Source organism: Chiloscyllium plagiosum, unplaced genomic scaffold (assembly GCF_037043375.1).
Source record: "Chiloscyllium plagiosum isolate Xiang-an unplaced genomic scaffold, Cpla_swu_hap1 HiC_scaffold_2, whole genome shotgun sequence".
NCBI lineage: Eukaryota > Metazoa > Chordata > Chondrichthyes > Orectolobiformes > Hemiscylliidae > Chiloscyllium > Chiloscyllium plagiosum.
The window spans coordinates 90,670,110-90,688,379 of record NW_028270140.1 but is presented as its reverse complement, the minus strand read 5'-3'; the positions used below and the strand labels follow the sequence as shown (position 1 = coordinate 90,688,379).

At 44.5% G+C, this 18,270-nt stretch overlaps 1 protein-coding gene across 4 annotated transcripts in view; it reads left to right on the top strand.

Moving 5' to 3' along the window:
• The window catches only part of mcc (MCC regulator of WNT signaling pathway), a 196,356-nt gene that overhangs the window by 131,589 nt on the left and 46,497 nt on the right, over nt 1-18,270 (top strand). For all 4 annotated transcript variants that reach the window (XM_043710810.2, XM_043710801.2, XM_087998632.1 and 1 more), the window contains 3 exons: nt 1,588-1,728; nt 3,142-3,242; nt 12,161-12,344. In XM_043710810.2, the coding sequence (XP_043566745.1) occupies nt 1,588-1,728; nt 3,142-3,242; nt 12,161-12,344 (426 nt within the window). The remainder of the gene's footprint in view (nt 1-1,587; nt 1,729-3,141; nt 3,243-12,160; nt 12,345-18,270) is intronic.

The following is an 18,270-nucleotide window of genomic DNA, read 5'->3' as shown; positions in this document are numbered from 1 at the left end:
GGATGTACCTATTAGAGAAGCTGCAAAACTTGCCCTCTTCTTAGGAAATAAGGCAGGTGACTGAGGTCTCATTGTGGGGAGCACATTTGGGTCAGCGACCATGATTCCTTTTTAAAATAGTAATGGAAGAAGATAGACCAGATCTAAAAGTCCTAAATTGGAGCAAGGCCAATTTTGATGGCATTAGGCAAGAACTTTCAAAAGATTTTTTGTGGCCTGACTTTTTCTAGCAAAGGGATGGCTGGAAAATAGGAAGCCTTCAAAAATGAAATAACAAGAGTCCAAAGACAGTATGTTCCTGTTAGGGTGAAGGGCAAGGCTGGTAGGTGAAGGAATGCTGAATGATGAGACACATTGAGGTTTTTGTTAAGGGTAAGAAGGAAGTGTATAACAGGTATAGACAGCAGAGATCAAGTGAATCCTTAGAAGAGTATAAAGGCAGTAGGAGTATACTTAAGAGGGAAATCGGGAGGGCAAAAAGGGGACATGAGATAGCTTTGGCAAATAGGGTTAAGAGAATTCAAAGGGATTGTACAAGTAAATCAAGGACAAAAGGGTAAGTAGGAGAGAATATCAACAAGGCTGCCTATGTGTGGAACCACAGGAGATGGGGGAGATATTGAACGAGTATTTTGCGTGCATATGGAAGTGGAAGGTGTAGAACATGGAGGAATAATAGTGATATCTTGAGAAATGATCATAATACATAGGAGGTGCTGGATGTCTTTAAAACACAAAGCTGGATAAAACAGAGACCTGATCTCACATCCCCTAGAACTTTGGGGAAACTAGGGAAGTTAGACTGGATCTTTGGGTTACTCGTCCAATGAAAGTGCCAATAAGCCATGGGCATCCCTAAGTTAATAAGGCAGTTTAAAAAAAAAACTGTATGGCGTACTTAGGCAGTAAATAGGAGAACAAGATAGTCATGTTAAACATTTACAAACCTCAGCTAAGGATTTGTGGGCAAATCTGGGCTCCATATCTTGAGGTTTTAAGAGGACATGGTGGATATTTACTGTCAGGAATGAGTGAATTCAACTTTCAGTCAGGAAAAACCGGAATTGGTTTCCTTAAAGCAGAGAAGGTTAAGAGAACATTAAATAGAACTACACAAATTTGACAGGATTTGAAGAGTAGGTTGGGCGAAGTTGTTTCCTCTGTTAAGTGGGTCACTTATCCACTGTCATGGTTTTAAAATAAAAGATCTGGAGGGGAATTGAGAACTTTTTTTCAGATTTGTTGCCTGGAATGCACTAATGACAGGACAGGAATTATGTTCTTAATGAACCTTTGTAAGGTAATTGGGCATGTTTTAGAGGCAAAATAATTTGCAGCATTTGGGGGAATGATTTGTTGAATAGCGTTTTGAAAGAGTCCATACAGGCATGGCAGATCAAGTGGCCTATTTCTGTGCTGTAAAGTTTGTTTCAGTTATTTCACTACATTAAAAAGCTTTTAACGTAAGTTGTTGTGATTTGCAGTCACACCCTCTGTTCACAGTTCCATAACTTATCAGTTTCTGTTAAAACATTTTATTGATTCAATTGATTTATAAAGTTAGCTTTTGTCTTTTTTTTTCTGTAGTCGAATTGAGCATCTAAAATCTCAGAATGATCTCCTAACTATAACACTGGAAGAGTGCAAAAGCAATGCTGAAAGAATGAGTATGCTAGTTGGTAAATATGAATCCAATAGCACGGCGTTAAGACTTGCACTACAGTACAGGTAAATGAACTGAAACTAGTTTTATTCATGCTTTTAGCTTCACTAATGTATCTGTTTTTGTTTTTAATTGTTTATTTGAATCTTTGGTTCTTACCCTTACACACACACACACCCTTCAAGTTCCTGAAGGGAATGAAATAGTAGATGAGAACTCATCCCTGTTGCTGGAAGGGTTGAGATACTGGTTTACAGTGATTGACAAAAGAACCAAAAGCCACATGAAGAAAAAAAATTTCAGGTGCATGGTAAGAATTTGGTGAAGGCAGACTCCGTTGTGGATTTAAAAAAAAGGGAATTGGATATTCCCTGAAGAGAAAAGAGCCATATGGCCACAAGGAAAAAGTGGGAGTGTGAAGCTAGCTGAGTTGCTCTTGCACAGACCCAGCAGGCTAACAGGCATCTTTTTCTGCTCTAGCAGTTCTTTGATTCTATGGTTATGTTGTTTGTTCTTAAGTAGGAAATGAACAGTCAGAAGATATGCAGACCTCTATATTTCACATACTGCAGCGAATTGTATGTGACAAATCTGAAATGTCTTATTTAACGTAGCAGTTTTAAAATATTCTGTTGAAGATATTGGAGATCTGAAATAAAAACAGTAGGTAATGGAGAAACGCAGCAGGTCTGGCACTATCTGTGAAGAGAGAAAAACAGTGAATGTTTAAAGTCAACTATGAATCATCTTTGGAATTGGAATTGGAATCCATCGAAATTAGAATGCATTGTTTTCTGAATGTGTTCCCTGTGAATTAGTGAATCAATTTTGGCTATTCCATAGAACATTCTAGCGGTTTGTTAAATTAACCAATAAAATTATTCTATCCTTCTATTCCTTTTTGATCTGCCTTTCTTATGCATATATGTTATGAAATATCTGCTTGGCTTGGTTCTGAAAGTCTTGCACCTGAATCAAAAGTTATTGGTCCAAGTTCCACTGCCATCTAAGCTGAAAGTTCTGTGTAATTCCATCGGAGTGCCACATTATCAGATTAGCGTTTTCCACGTGTGATACCCAATCAAGATACAGTATTCCTTCTCGTATGGAAATAAACAATCTCATGACTTCTCTGGAAGAAGAGAAGGGGAGTAATGATCAACGCTGGCTTATCAAACATAACCTGTGCACATGAACTGGTCATTTAGTGCACTACAGCAACAGTAATAATGGTTTACAAATAATTCATTATGTGGAGGTGTCATTGACTGGGGTGGGTAAGGCCAGAAGTCCTGCAACATCAGATTATAGTTCAACAATTTTATTTGAAATCACAAGTTTTGATATCATATAAACCTGTTGGACTATAATCTGGTGTTGTGTGACTTCTGTAATACTTCATTGGCAGTAAATTTTTTTTGAGTGAATAATTTTAAATATGATTGCTCACATGTATACTTGGTGTGTTTGTATCCCAGTGAACAGTGCATAGAAGCCTATGAATTACTGCTGGCACTGGCTGAAAGTGAGCAAGGACTCATTCTGGGACAGTTCAGAGCTGCAGGTGTTGGATCTGTTGGTGGGTAACAAAGTATTCATGCATTATTTTGTATTTATCTTTGAAAGTTATGCATGCAATACATGCTTCCACTACCTCGTTACTTGCACAATATTTCAGTCTCACTTTCATGCATATCAAAGCTATATAACAACATCAGCATCATAATCATGTCTTTTAATTTGCATATCAATACAGATTGTCTTGCTGCAAGTTCTCTTTCAAACTTCTTAACACTAGGTTGCAGTACTTTATCTGTTGCTCCATTTCTGACAATTATATGTTTATCTTGCTCAATAAAAACTGAAAGTATTGGAGATGCTTTAAATCAGAAACAAAAACAGAAATTGCTTGAAAAACACAGCAGGTCTGGCAGCATCTGTGAAGTGAAATCACAGTTAATGTTGGTATCCAGTGACTCTTCCTCAAAACTGATAGTAGCTAGGAAAATGTTGTTTTTTATGCAGAAGATAGCGTAGGGAGAGGGGTTAAGTAGTAAACAATAGGTGGGGAAAGAGCCCAAAAAGAGAGAGAACAGTTGGACAGACAAAGGAGTGGATAACGATCTGGCTAGGAGGTTGAATAGCTGTTAATGGAGAAAGTGAGGTCTGCAGATGCTGGAGATCAGAGCTGGAAATGTGTTGCTGGAAAAGGCAGCATCCAGGGAACAGGAGAATCGATGTTTCGGGCATAAGCCTGAAGAAGGGCTTATGCCCGAAACGTCGATTCTCCTGTTCACTGGATGCTGCCTGACCGGCTGCGCTTTTCCAGCAACACATTTCCAGTAGCTGTTAATGGAGACTGTTAGTGGCTAATAATGGGTTGTGTGTCATAACAGACTCTAACATAATAAGGAGGAGAAAGTGAGGTCTGCAGATGCTGGAGATCAGAGCTGAAAATGTGTTGCTGGAAAAGCGCAGCAGGTCAGGCAGCATCCAGTGAACAGGAGAATCAACGTTTCGGGAATAAGCCCTTCTTCAGAAATAAGGAAAGTTTGTCCAGCAGGCTAAGATAAAAGATAGGGAGGAGGGACTTGGGGGAGGGGCGTCGGAAATGTGATAGGTGGAAAGAGGTCAAGGTGAGAGTGATAGGTCAGACTGGGGTGGGGGCGGAGAGGTCAGGAAGAAGATTGCAGGTTAGGAAGGCGGTGCTGAATTCGATGGATTTGACTGAGACAAGGTGGGGGGAGGGGAAATGAGGAAACTGGTGAAATCCGAGTTCATCCCTTGGGGTTGGAGGGTTCCTAGGCGGAAGATGAGGCGCTCTTCCTCCAACCGTCGTGTTGTTGTGGTCTGATGATGGAGGAGTCCAAAGACCTGCATATCCTTGGTGGAGTTAAAGTGTTGAGCCACAGGGTGGTTGGGTTGGTTGTTCCGGGTGCCCCAGAGGTGTTCTCTGAAACGCTTCGCAAGTAGGCGGCCTGTCTCCCCAATATAGAGGAGGCCACATCGGGTGCAGAGGATGCAATAGATGATGTGTGTGGAGGTGCAAGTGAATCTGTGGCGGATATGGAAGTTTCCTTTGGGGCCTTGGAGGGAGGTGAGGGGGGAGGTGTGGGCGCAAGTCTTGCACCTCCTGCGTTTGCAGGGGAAGGTGCCGGGAGTGGAGGTTGGGTTGGTGGGGGGTGTGGATCTGACGAGGGAGTCACGGAGGGAGTGGTCTTTACGGAATGCTGATAGGGGAGGGGAGGGAAATATATCCTTGGTGGTGGGGTCCGTTTGGAGGTGGCAGAAATGACGGCGGATGATGCGCTGTACATGGAGATTGGTGGGGTGGTAGGTGAGGACCAGTGGGGTTCTGTCCTGGTGGCGGTTGGAGGGGTGGGGCTCAAGGGCGGAGGAGCGGGAAGTGGAAGAGATGCGGTGGAGGCCATCGTCGACCACATCGGGGGGGATATTACGGTCCTTGAAGAAGGAGGCCATCTGGGTTGTACGTTTTTGGAACTGGTCCTCCTGGGAGCAAATGCGGCGGAGACGAAGGAATTGGGAATATGGGATGGCGTTTTTACAGGGGGCAGGGCGGGAGGAGGTGTAATCCAGGTAGGTGTGGGAGTCGGTCGGTTTGTAGTAGATGTCAGTGTTGATTCGGTCGCCTGAGATAGAAATAGAAAGGTCGAGGAAGGGGAGGGAGGAATCTGAGACTGTCCAGGTGAATTTGAGGTTGGGATGGAAGGTGTTGGTGAAGTGGATTCCAGTAGGCTGAGATAAAAGGTAGGGAGGAGGGACTTGGGGGAGGGACGTCGGAAATGTTCCAGCAGGCTAAGATAAAACGTTCTGCCGCCTTCGGCTCCGCGCCTACTTCTTCAACCAAGACTCTCGCCCACCCTCTGATGACCCCTTCTCACGCCTCCAACACACCCCATCCACCTGGACAACCCGTGCTGGCCTCCTACCTGCCCTCGACCTCTTCATAGCCAACTACCGCCGCGATATTAACCGCCACCTGACCTCCCCCACCCCTCTCACCCACTCCAACCTCTCACCCTCGGAACGCGCAGCCCTCCACTCCCTCCGTTGCAACCCCAACCTCACTATCAAACCAGCAGACAAGGGAGGCGCGGTAGTAGTTTGGCGCACCGACCTTTACACCGCTGAGGCTAAACCCCAGCTCGCAGATACCTCCTCCTACTGCCCCCTTGACCATGACCCCACCCCCACCACCAAACCATCATCTCGCAGACCATCCATAACCTCATCACCTCGGGGGATCTCCCATCCACCGCCTCCAACCTCATAGTCCCACAACCCCGCACCGCCCGCTTCTACCTCCTGCCCAAAATCCACAAACCTGACTGCCCCGGCCGACCCATTGTCTCCGCCTGCTCCTGCCCCACCGAACACATCTCCGCATACCTTGACACAGTCCTGTCCCCCTTAGTCCAAGAACTCCCCACCTACGTTCGGGACACCACCCATGCCCTCCATCTCCTCCATGATTGTCGCTTCCCCGGTCCCCAACGCCTTATCTTCACCATGGACATCCAGTCCCTGTACACCTCCATCCCCCATCACGAAGAACTCAAAGCCCTCCACTTCTTCCTTTCCCGCCGTACCGACCAGTACCCTTCCACTGACACCCTCCTTTGACTGACTGAACTGGTCCTCACCCTGAACAACTTCTCTTTCCAATCCTCCCACTTCCTCCAAACGAAAGGAGTAGCCATGGGCACCCACATGGGCCCCAGCTATGCCTGCCTCTTCGCAGGATATGTGGAACAATCCATCTTCCGCAACTACACTGGCCCCACCCCCCACCTTTTCCTCCGCTACATCAATGACTGTATCGGCGCCGCCTCGTGCTCCCACGAGGAGGTTGAACAGTTCATCCACTTCACCAACACCTTCCACCCCGACCTCAAATTCACCTGGACTGTCTCAGATTCCTCCCTCCCCTTCCTCGACCTTTCTATTTCTATCTCAGGCGACCGAATCAACACTGACATCTACTACAAACTGACCGACTCCCACACCTACCTGGACTACACCTCTTCCCACCCTGCCCCCTGTAAAAACGCCATCCCATTCTCCCAATTCCTTCGTCTCCGCCGCATCTGCTCCCAGGAGGACCAGTTCCAAAAACGTACAACCCAGATGGCCGCCTCCTTCAAGGACCGCAATATCCCCCCCGACGTGGTCGACGATGCCCTCCACCGCATCTCTTCCACTTCCCGCTCCTCCGCCCTTGAGCCCCGCCCCTCCAACCGCCACCAGGACAGAACCCCACTGGTCCTCACCTACCACCCCACCAATCTCCATGTGCAGCACATCATCCGCCGTCATTTCTGCCACCTCCAAACGGCCCCCACCACCAAGAATATATTTCCCTCCCCTCCCCTATCAGCATTCCGTAAAGACCACTCCCTCCGTGACTCCCTCGTCAGATCCACACCCCCCACCAACCCAACCTCCACTCCCGGCACCTTCCCCTGCAACCGCAGGAGGTGCAAGACTTGCGCCCACACCTTCCCCCTCACCTCCCTCCAAGGCCCCAAAGGAAACTTCCATATCCGCCACAGATTCACTTGCACCTCCACACACATCATCTATTGCATCCTCTGCACCCGATGTGGCCTCCTCTATATTGGGGAGACAGGCCGCCTACTTGCGGAGCGTTTCAGAGAACACCTCTGGGACACCCGGAACAACCAACCCAACCACCCTGTGGCTCAACACTCCCACTCCACCAAGGATATGCAGGTCTTTGGACTCCTCCATCACCAGACCACAACAACACGACGGTTGGAGGAAGAGCGCCTCATCTTCCGACTAGGAACCCTCCAACCCCAAGGGATGAACTCGGATTTCACCAGTTTCCTCATTTCCCCTCCCCCCACCTTGTCTCAGTCAAATCCATCGAATTCAGCACCGCCTTCCTAACCTGCAATCTTCTTCCTGACCTCTCCGCTCCCACCCCAGTCTGACCTATCACCCTCACCTTGACCTCTTTCCACCTATCACATTTCCGACGCTCCTCCCCAAGTCCCTCCTCCCTACCTTTTATCTTAGCCTGCTGGACAAACTTTCCTCATTTCTGAAGAAGGGCTTATGCCCGAAACGTTGATTCTCCTGTTCCCTGGATGCTGCCTGACCTGCTGCGCTTTTCCAGCAACACATTTTCAGCTCTAACATAATAAGGTCTGGTGTGTAGAGGTGGGGACTAGGGCATAGAAGAGTTCAAACCCTATAGATATTGAACTCGATATTGCTGCAGTATTCCTAATCTCTGACCTGCAGTTGTAGCTGCTTTAGGTGGTGAGTCCAGTTGTGTTTCTGGTCAATAGTAACCCCAAAGATCTTGATGTTGGTGGATTCAGTGGTGGTGGGTTCACACCATTGAATGTCTGAGGGAGGTAGCCTGATAGTCTCTTATTGGAGGTGGTTGTTGCCTGGTATCTTTGTGACGTGGACGTACTTGCTGTTTGTCAGCACAAGCCTGGATATTGTCCAGATCTTGTTGCATTTGAACATTTAACTGCTTCGGTATTTGAGTTGTGCAATCATCGAACATCTCTGCTTCTGACCTTATGATGGAAGGAAGATTATTGATGAAGCAGCTGAAGGTGGTTGGGCCACAGACACTACCCTGAGGAACTCCTGCAGAGATGTCCTGGAGCTGAGATGACTGATCTCCAACAGCACAACTATCTTTCCATGTACCAGTAAGACTCCAACCAGTGGAGAGTTTGTCCCTGATATCCATTGTTTCTGATTTTGTTGGAGCTCCTTGATGCCAAGTTTGGTTAAATGGAACCTTGATGTCTGAGGCTTTTGCTCTCACCTCATCTCTGGAATCGAGCTTTTTTTTGCCATTTGGTTTGAACCAAATAAGTAATGAGGTTAGGAGTGGAATGCCTATTATTGGAACCCAAATCGTGTTCCTGAGCAGGTTATCGTTGAGCTGGTTCCAGTTGATATCATTATTGATCACACTTGCCATCATTTTAGTAATTGAGAGTAGATTGATGGGGCAGTAATTGGCTGGCATGGATTAATCCTGCTTGTTGTGTAATACCGGAAGAGCTTGTCTTGGGGAGTGGCAAATTTTGGAGCACAAGTCTTCAGTACTCTTGTCAGAATATTGTCAGGGCCCAAAGTCTTTTCTGTATCCAGTGCTTTCAGACATTTGTTGATATCATGTGGAGTGAATTGAACTGGCTGAAGACTGGTATCCAAATGCTATGGATCACTGGAGGAGTGTGGCCATTGTAGTCATAAAGTCCTAGAGATGTACAGCATGGAAACAGACCCTTCGGTCCAACCTGTCCATGCCGACTAGATATCCCAACCCAATCTCGTCCCACTTGCCAGCACCCGGCCCATATCCCTCCAAACTCTTTCTATACATATACACATCCAAATGCCTCTTAAATATTGCAGTTGTACCAGCCTCAACCACATCCTCTGGCAGCTCATTCCAAACACGTACTACTCTTTCCGTGAAAAAGTTGCCCCTTAGGTCTCTTTTATATCTTTCCCCTCTCACCCTAAACCTATGCCCTCTAGTTCTGGACTCCCCGACCACAGGGAAAAGACTTTGTCTATTTATCCTATCCATGCTCCTCATAATTTTGTAAACCTCTATAAGGTCACCCCTCAGCCTCCGACGCTCCTGGGAAAACAGCCCCAGCCTGTTCAGCCTCTCCCTTTAGCTCAGATCCTCCAACCTTGGCAACATCTTTGTAAATCTTTTCTGAACCCTTTCAAGTTTCACAACGTCTTTCTAATAGGAAGGAGACCAGAATTGCACGCAATATTCCACAGTGGCCTAACCAATGTCCTGTACAGCCGCAACATGACCTCCAAACTCCTGTATTCAATACACTGACCAATAACGGAAAGCATACCAAACGCCTTCTTCACTATCATATCTACCTGCGACTCCACTTTCAAGGAGCTATGAACCTGCACTCCAAGGTCTCTTTGTTCAGCAACACTCCCGAGGACCTTACCATTAAGTGTATGAGTCCTGCTAACATTTGCTTTCCCAAAATACAGCACCTCGCATTTATCTGAATTAAACTCCATCTGCCACTTCTCAGCCCATTGGCCCATCTGGTCAAGATCCTGTTGTCATCTGAGGTAACCCTCTTCGCTGTCCACTACACCTCCAATTTTGGTGTCATCTGCAAACTTACTAACTGTACCTCATATGCTTGCATCCAAATCATTTATGTAAATGTCAAAAAGTAGAGGGCCCAGCACTGATCCTTGTGGCACTCCACTGGTCACAGGCCTCCAGTCAGAAAAACAATCCTCCACCACCACCCTCTGTCTTCTACCTTTGAGCCAGTTCTGTATCCAAATGGCTAGTTCTCCCTGTATTCCATGAGATCTAACCTTGCTAATCAGTCTCCCATGGGGAACCTTGTCGAACGCCTTACTGAAGTCCATATAGATCACATCTACTTCCCCGCCCTCATCAATCTTCTTTGTTACATCTTCAAAAAACTTAATCAAGTTTGTGAGACATGATTTCCCACGCACAAACCCATGTTGACTATCCCGAATCAGTCCTTGCCTTTCCAAATACGTGTACATCTTGTCCCTCAGGATTCCATCCAACAACTTGCCCACCACCGAGGTCAGGCTCACTGGCCTATAGTTCCCTGGCTTGTCTTTACCGTCCTTCTTAAACAGTGGCACCATGTTTGCCAACCTCCAGTCTTCCGGCACCTCACCTGTGACTATTGATGATACAAATATCTCAGCAAGAGGCCCAGCAATCACTTCTCTAGCTTCCCACAGAGTTCTCGGGTACACCTGATCAGGTCCTGAGGATTTATCCACTTTTAACCGTTTCAAGACATCCTCTGTAATCTGGACATTTTGCAAGATGTCACCATCTATTTCCCTACAGTCTATATCTTCCATATCCTTTTCCACAGTAAATACAGATGCAAAATATTCATTTAGTATCTCCCCCATTTTCTGTGGCTCCACACAAAGGCCACCTTGCTGATCTTTGAGGGGCCATATTCTCTCCCTAGTTGTCCTTAATATATTTGTAACATCCCTTTGGATTGTCCTTAATTCTATTTGCTAAAGCTATCTCATGTCCCTGTTTTGCCGTCCTGATTTCCCTCTTAAGTATACTCCTACTGCCTTTATACTCTTCTTAGGATTCACTTGATCTATCCTGTCTATACCTAACATATGCTATGTCTCGTTTTGCACCTTCTCTAGTAGGTACATCCACATACTGAATCAGTCATTATGGTAGGAAAGGAGGATGTAACAGGAGAGGAGTTGCATTCACATTGAAAGGACAAGCACTATTGGGAATGACTGAGGAATGGGACAGAGTGGTGTTGAGTGAAATGGCAATTTCAAATGCTGAATGAAGAGGAGAAGATGTTTTGGTCATGACAGAAAGTTATCAAGGCTGGTGGAGTAAAAGGCTAGGACCAAGGGAGTCCGATCATGGTTTCAGGAAGGCGACAAAGGGCTGACAGCAGAAATACAGGAAATAAAACAGCGTGTTATGGACACTTCAATAAAGACGAGTCCTCAGCTGAAGAAAAAGAAAGCTTCTGAAGCATTTAAGTCTGCAACAGAGTGGGAGAAACTGAAAATGTAAAGAGTTCTTGTAAGAAGATGGGTGAGGGTGTAGTTCATGTTGATGTTTAGTATGTATAATTGAGTATGCTGCCTTATGATGTTCAAGTGTTAAAGCATCACCTCCCCTTTCATGTATATGTTTGAGAAAAATTCAGAAACTGAAATCCCACCAGTTTGTACTGTTACAAGAGTACAAATGAGATTTCTTATTTGGTAAGATTTGCTGAATATTTAACAGAACCACTGATCTCATATATTGCAAACCATCTTGTTGGATTGGTCGGTTTAAAGCACAAACATTGGTTCCATCCAGTTGATTTGAGCATCTTATTTCTCTAATTCAGTAATTTGGTGCTGCCAGAAAAAAAGTGGTTTTACTTGAATGATCAAAATGAACTCGAAGATGTGGAGAGTCAGATCTTAACTATGTTTATGCTATCATACGGTTAATTTTACTCTTGTACCTTGGCCACCACTGTTTTGAAGCCAGTTGCTCTACACCAATATACTCTGAGCTGAGTTGCCACCTTCATCCACTCCCCTTCCCTTTTCATATTGTAAAGACCTTTTTGTCAACTTATAACCTCTTGGGTGTTGTTGATTTGCACTGAAGTTTTAAAATGCAATAGAATGATTTTCCCAGTAAATAAAAGGTAATTAGTTTTGGACATACAGTTTATTCTTATTTTGACATTCACAGCATGTTTCCTGCTACAATGCTAAAACTTCAATTTAAAAAAAAATGTTTAAAGTTTTATCACTTAGGAGAAAGCAGCTCAATTCTGAATCTGAGATTTGAAACATTTTTCTGGTGATTCTGCACATCATTGCTGTTTTGACTATGTTGTCATTAACAAGGTAAATGACATCTCATCTGAATAGGTGATCAAAATGGTGAGGAAAACATAACAATGATGTTAAAGAGAGCACATGACTGCAGGAAAACAGCAGAGAATGCTGCAAAAGCACTACTGATGAAACTTGATGGCAGCTGTGGTGGAGCATGTACTGTAACAGGATGTAGTATTCAGCCCTGGGAAAGTCTGTCTTCTCACAGCCACACCAGGTGAGTAATATTGGGCAAAATGTTAACTATTAAGGCAAAGAGATCTCAAGTGTTGGCGAGCACTAAAGCTCTGAAAAGTGACTTTTGGTGAGGAATTCTGCATGCTCCTATTCACTTCCAGGTTTAACCCAGACTGGTTTGCAGAGAAATCCTGTGGATCCCTCAGGAAAGTCATTAAACGTTTCAGAGGCAGTTACCTTAGAATTTAACTCTTCATTCCTTCCATATTTCCCAAGCTGTGTCAAACCAGCTAGGGTTAATCAGGTAAGAGCTCAGCAAGGACTACTACTTCAATTAAACTGACAAGCTGAGAAGTCTTCAAACTGAGAATGGTTGCAGCTAAGGTGCTCGTTCTCACAGCACGTCTTCTGATAATCTGCTCCAACTGCTTGACAAGTGATTTCTAACTTATGAGCCAGATCGGTGTGGGTAAATTGCCACAAGCTACCTTTAATTTGGCTACTTAAGAAATCTCTCAGACAATCAATACTGAAACAATTATTTAAACTTTTTGGATGCAGCATCCAATATTAAGCAAGTTAAGTTTCACCATCCAACTTGACTATTACCCAATTTAACAGTGGAATTTAACTGTGACTCCTATGTACCTATGTTCATCTGAGGAACAAGAGAAGAAGCCTTGTACCAGCTGCTTTCTCCTTAGCCACGTACTGCACTGCAGGTCAGAGGGAATAGACTTAGACGTCCAACTAGAAGGAGACATAATGTGTCGTCCAAGGATCAGCGTGCTCACCAATATCTCTGGAACATTTAGTTGCCTCCCTCTCTGTGAAATGTAGAAAATTCTAACAGGGCTAAACAGGCTACATGCAGAGAAGCTATTGCTCTGTTCAAGATATCTAGAATCAAGGGTCACAGTCTCAGGATACAAAGTAGGCCGCTTAATACTGAGATGAGGAAATATTTCTTCACTTAGATGCCAAGAGGCCAGATCACTGAAAATGTTCACTAATAAGATTGATATGCTTTTTGCTACTAAAGGCATCATGGGGTATGTAGAGAAAGTGGGAATAGAGTCAAGAGATCTACAACACAGGAAAGGCCCTTCAGCCCATTGTGGCCATAAAAACTACTAATTATTCTAATTTCATTTTCAGCATGACCCATAGCACTGTATGCCTTAGCAAGTACACATCTAAATATTTCTTAAATGTTAAGGTTTATGCCTTAACTGCCCTTACAGACCGAATGTTCCAGACTTCCACCACCCTTTGGGTGAAAAATCACTTGTTCAGGTCTCCTCTAAATCTTCTGTCCTTTAACTTAAATCTATGCCTCCTAGTCACTGATCCTTCCCTTAAAGGGAAAACTTTATTTCTGTCTACCATATCTTTGCCCCTCATAGTTGTAGCCATTTCAGTCATGTTCTCCTTCAGTCGATTCTGATCTCAGTTTACCCAATCTCTCTTCATAATTGAAACTCACCGGCTCGGGCAACGTTCTGGTAAATCTGCTCTGCACCCTCTCCAGTGTTATTTCATTCCTCCTATAATGTGAATTCCAGAACTGCATATAGTACTTTAGCTGTGGCCTAACCAATGTTTATACAGTTCCAGCATAACTTCCCTGCTTTAAACTCAATCCCTCGACCAAGAAAGGCAAGTGTCCCATATGTGTTTCTAACCACTTTATCCACCTACCCTTAAGGGATCGATGAGCATTCCCACCAAGCTTTCTCTGATCCTCAGTGCTTCCCAGGGTCCTACCATTTATCACTTATTTCCTCGCCTTGTTTGTCCAGCCCAAGTGTATTTGTTTATTATTTATATATTTATCACATTTATCTGGATTGAATTCCGTTTGCCACTGATCAGCCCATTTAAATCTTTTTGTTGTCTAAGTCTCTCCTCCTCACTATTTACCATCCCACCAATTTTTTTATTGACTACAAACTTACTGATCAGCCCTTCTGCATTCAAATCTAAATCATTTATGTAAGCCACAAACAGCAAGAGCCCCAACATTGACCCTGTGGAATCCCATTGGACACAGACATCTGGTTGGAAATGAGCCCCATATCCATTACCCTCTGTTTCCTACCAGTAATTTTGGATCTCATGTACTCTTACCCTTGCTATGTCTCCCATGTGGAACCTATTAAAAGCCTTGCTGAAGTCCAAATAAAGTACACCAACAGTATTGCCCTCGTCTTAATACTTGGTCACCTTTTCAAAACATTTAATCAAATTGGCCATGTGGAACCTCCCTTAACAAAACCATGCTGTCTGTTCTTGATTAACCCCCCCCCCCAACCCACCAAATGCAGATTTTAAAAAGCCATCTTTTTTCCTTCAGATCATCCAAAGGGCATGGGGCACCAGACAGTGCCAAGGTTAAATCAGATTGCCACCCTAGATTGGTGTATCATCCACAGTGAGAAGAAGAATCATCCAGCCTCTGTTCAGCAATGGTAATGCTATCTGCTACATCTCACTCACTCTAACTCTGCAGTTATGTGTGCCCCCTCCCCCACCACTACCACCACCAAGGCTAATGGTCTACCTGACTCTCTCACTACTACATGTAGCGTCTTCATTCTGTGGTTCCTAACTACCTTCTCCTCCCAAACATATAAACCTTAATGCCCTCTGCATTTCCTATTCACTCACTTGGGGCATCTCTTCACCTTTCATGGTCTGCCACTAATAGCTTTTCCAGCCACTTCCATTTCTCTTTTTCTCCCGCAATGAGACAAAAAGAGAGACTATGTCTCATGACAGGTTAAAGATAGGTGGCGGGTGGGCTGATATTTGTGTCCTCATCCCTGAGGACTTAGCCTCAAACATGCTGGAGAGGATCAAGACTTGTCATGGAGTCATAAAGTTATACAGCATGGAAAGAGTCCTTCAGCTCATTGTGTCTTTGTCAGTCCTCAAATATTTCAAGTGCTCATTAAATAGTTCTTAAATGTCTTTGTGAGTTCCCACCTTTTCACCCTTTCAGAGAGAGAGTTTGAGATACACAGAACTCTGCAGGATGAAAAAGGTTTTCTTCAAATCCCTTACTTCTTAAACATGTGCCCCCAGTTATTGACCCTTCTCCTAAGGGGAAAACATTTCTTTCCATCTATCCTGGTTGTGCCCCCCAGAACTTTATCCACCTCAATCAAATATCCCCTCAACCTTCTCTGCTCTAAGCGAAAAAGCTTTAGGCTATCTAGTCTATTTTCAAAGCTGAATCAATCCAGCTCAGGCAACACCTGGGCGAATCTCTGCTGTGCCATCTCCAGTACACACAAAACCATCCTATAGTGTTAAGACCAGAACACACACAGTAGTCCAGCTGTGGCCAAACTAACATCACATACAGCTCCACTGTAACCACCTTGCTCCTCTGTTCAGTGTCTTGACTAATAATGGCAAGTATTCCCTATGCCATCTCTTATGGATCAAACCAAACCCCCTCAAAATATATTCAGAAGATAGTCTAGACCCTAACTTTTTCTTATTTTTCAGGCCGATACTGTCTGGAATTTAGTAGAATGAGGGGAGATCAATTTAAGATAATCAAGATGATACAAGGTGTGAACAAAATAGATGTGGAGCAGATGCTTCCTCTCTTGGGCATTCCAGGCTGAGAGGTCATAGTCTTAGGATAAAAGGTAGCAAATTTAAAACAAAGTTGAGGAGAAGCTATTTCTCCTAGAGGGTTGTGCATCAGTGGAATTCGCTACCTCAAAGTGCAGTGGATGCTGGGGCAGTGAGTAAATTTAAAGAAGAGTTAGACAGATTTTTAATTGGCAATGGGTTGAAGGAATATGGAGACAAAGCAGGAAAAGGGTGGTGAAGTGCATATCAGCTATGATCGAATGACGCAATCTAGGAGGATCGCGTTGCAGAGCTCTGCACTGCAGCACAAGTGGGGTGAACTTCCAACCTGCCTGTCCCGGACCATTGCAGTATCCTGGGACTCTGGAAAGGTCATGGAGTCCCAGGAAACTGTCAGACAGCAACTTATCTCTGTTTTCACCGTCCGGGATGGCCGAAGAAGGGAGGAAGAGCGTCCGAGGCTGGGACCGCGGCTCAGCCTGTCGGATCCTCGGACTTGACTATCTACCAGGTCCTGGTAAGGGAGCTTGCAAAATCTCGCAAGATGTTGGGTAAGCAGATAGAGGGGAAGCTGGCCCCGATCTCTCTCATGCTGCAGAAGCATGAACAGCAGCTAAGAGTCCTGGAAAAGAGGATGGATGAGGTTGGAAACAGTCACGGTGGTGGAAGCCGATGCCAGTTCCTCCAAGGATAGGATCCGAGCCCTGGAGACGCAGGTCCCTAGTTTGTGTGACCAAGTGGATGATTCTTGAACAGGTGTAGGAGAACAAAACATTCGGATCATCAGTCTGCCTGAGGATAAGAAAGGTGCGTGGCAGTGGAATTTATTGAGGACTGGTTGCCGTAATGCCTTAACTTGGAGGCTGGCATGAGAAGCTTGAAGAGAGAGAGGGCTCACCGGGTCACTGCATGGAGATCAGGTTTGGGTCAACACCTCGTCCTCTCCTGGTGCAGTGTTATCGCTATAGGGATAAGGAGAGAGTAGTGAAAGCTTCCAGGATCCAGGGGAAGCATTCGAAGGCCCTAATTTACGAAGGCTCTAAGATCATGTTCTTCCAGGACTTCTCAGTGGCGGTGATCCAGAAAAGAAAATCCTACGACAATGTCAAGGGAAGACTGAGGGAGCTTGGGATTCAGTACTCTCAGGTATCTGGCGGTGCTTCGGTTCACCTTAGATGGATCCGTACATCTCTTTGACACGTTGGAGAAAGCAAGAGACTTTGTGGACAAATTAACCTAATCTGATCAATTTGGTATGTACAAATAGTAGTATTGTTTGAGTATGTCTTTTTTTTTTAAAAGACAGAGGAAGTCCGGTTGGAGCTTTCTTTTCCTTTTTTTATTGGTGGTAATTTGGTTTAAACTATGTTTGCCGGCAGTTGAGATGTGTACTTTCAATTTCTAAGTTATACCAAAGGATGGGTGGGGTATTCACCCCTTTTTTTCTTTAAAAAAACATTCTGTATTCATATTGCTATTCCATGGTGTGTTTACTTTCTTTTCTGTTTGTGTTTGCGGTGTGGCTCTATCTAGGAGGAGAGAAAATAGTTGGGATGGTTAGAAGTCTACTTACGGGCAGTTTGGAGTGGGTAGTTGCACCCTTAGGGCAGGGGTTGAGTTCCCTATTCAGCACTGTTGGCACTTTATATGTTGGTTTGTTTTTTTGTTTTTTGTTGTATATAATCTTTGGTAGCTTTGTAGGTTTGTTAAATATAGTGGTTTTAGTTTATGTAGTTTTTATGTTTGGATCATGTGACACAGGCTCAGCGATTTGTGATTGGAGTTCCTCTGGAATTTAAATGTTACTGCAGAAGGTTATGGCTAATGTCTTGATTAAATGGTGCCCCTGGAATTCAAGGGGAGTCACTCACCAATTAAGAGGAAGAAGGTACTTTTGAGTCTTAAGAAAGGAGAAGGTGGATATTGCTTTGTTACAAGAGACACACTTGGATGATAGGGAACATTTGAATCTACAGCAGAATGGCTTTGATTAGGTTTAGTTTTCATCTTTTAAATCCAGAAGTAGGGGAGTGGCTCTCTTGGTTAGAAAGAATCTCCCATTTAAGTTACTAGAGTGTGTAACAGGAGGTTTGTAATTCTCAAAGCCCTGATAAATGGGGAAGAATATGGTGTTTTAAATGTTTATTGCCCTCCAGCTTATTCCCTCAAATTTTTGGTGGATGCGTTTTCTAAACTGATCAGTCTTGAGTCCCGGAATATCATTTTAGGGGAAGATTTTAACTGCCTCATGGATCCCTTAGTAGACAGGTTGCCCAAAGGCCCCTCAATACTCTCTGTACAAACTAAACAATTAGTGGATCTGTGTGTGTGGATGTAGGGTTGGTGGAGGTCTGGAG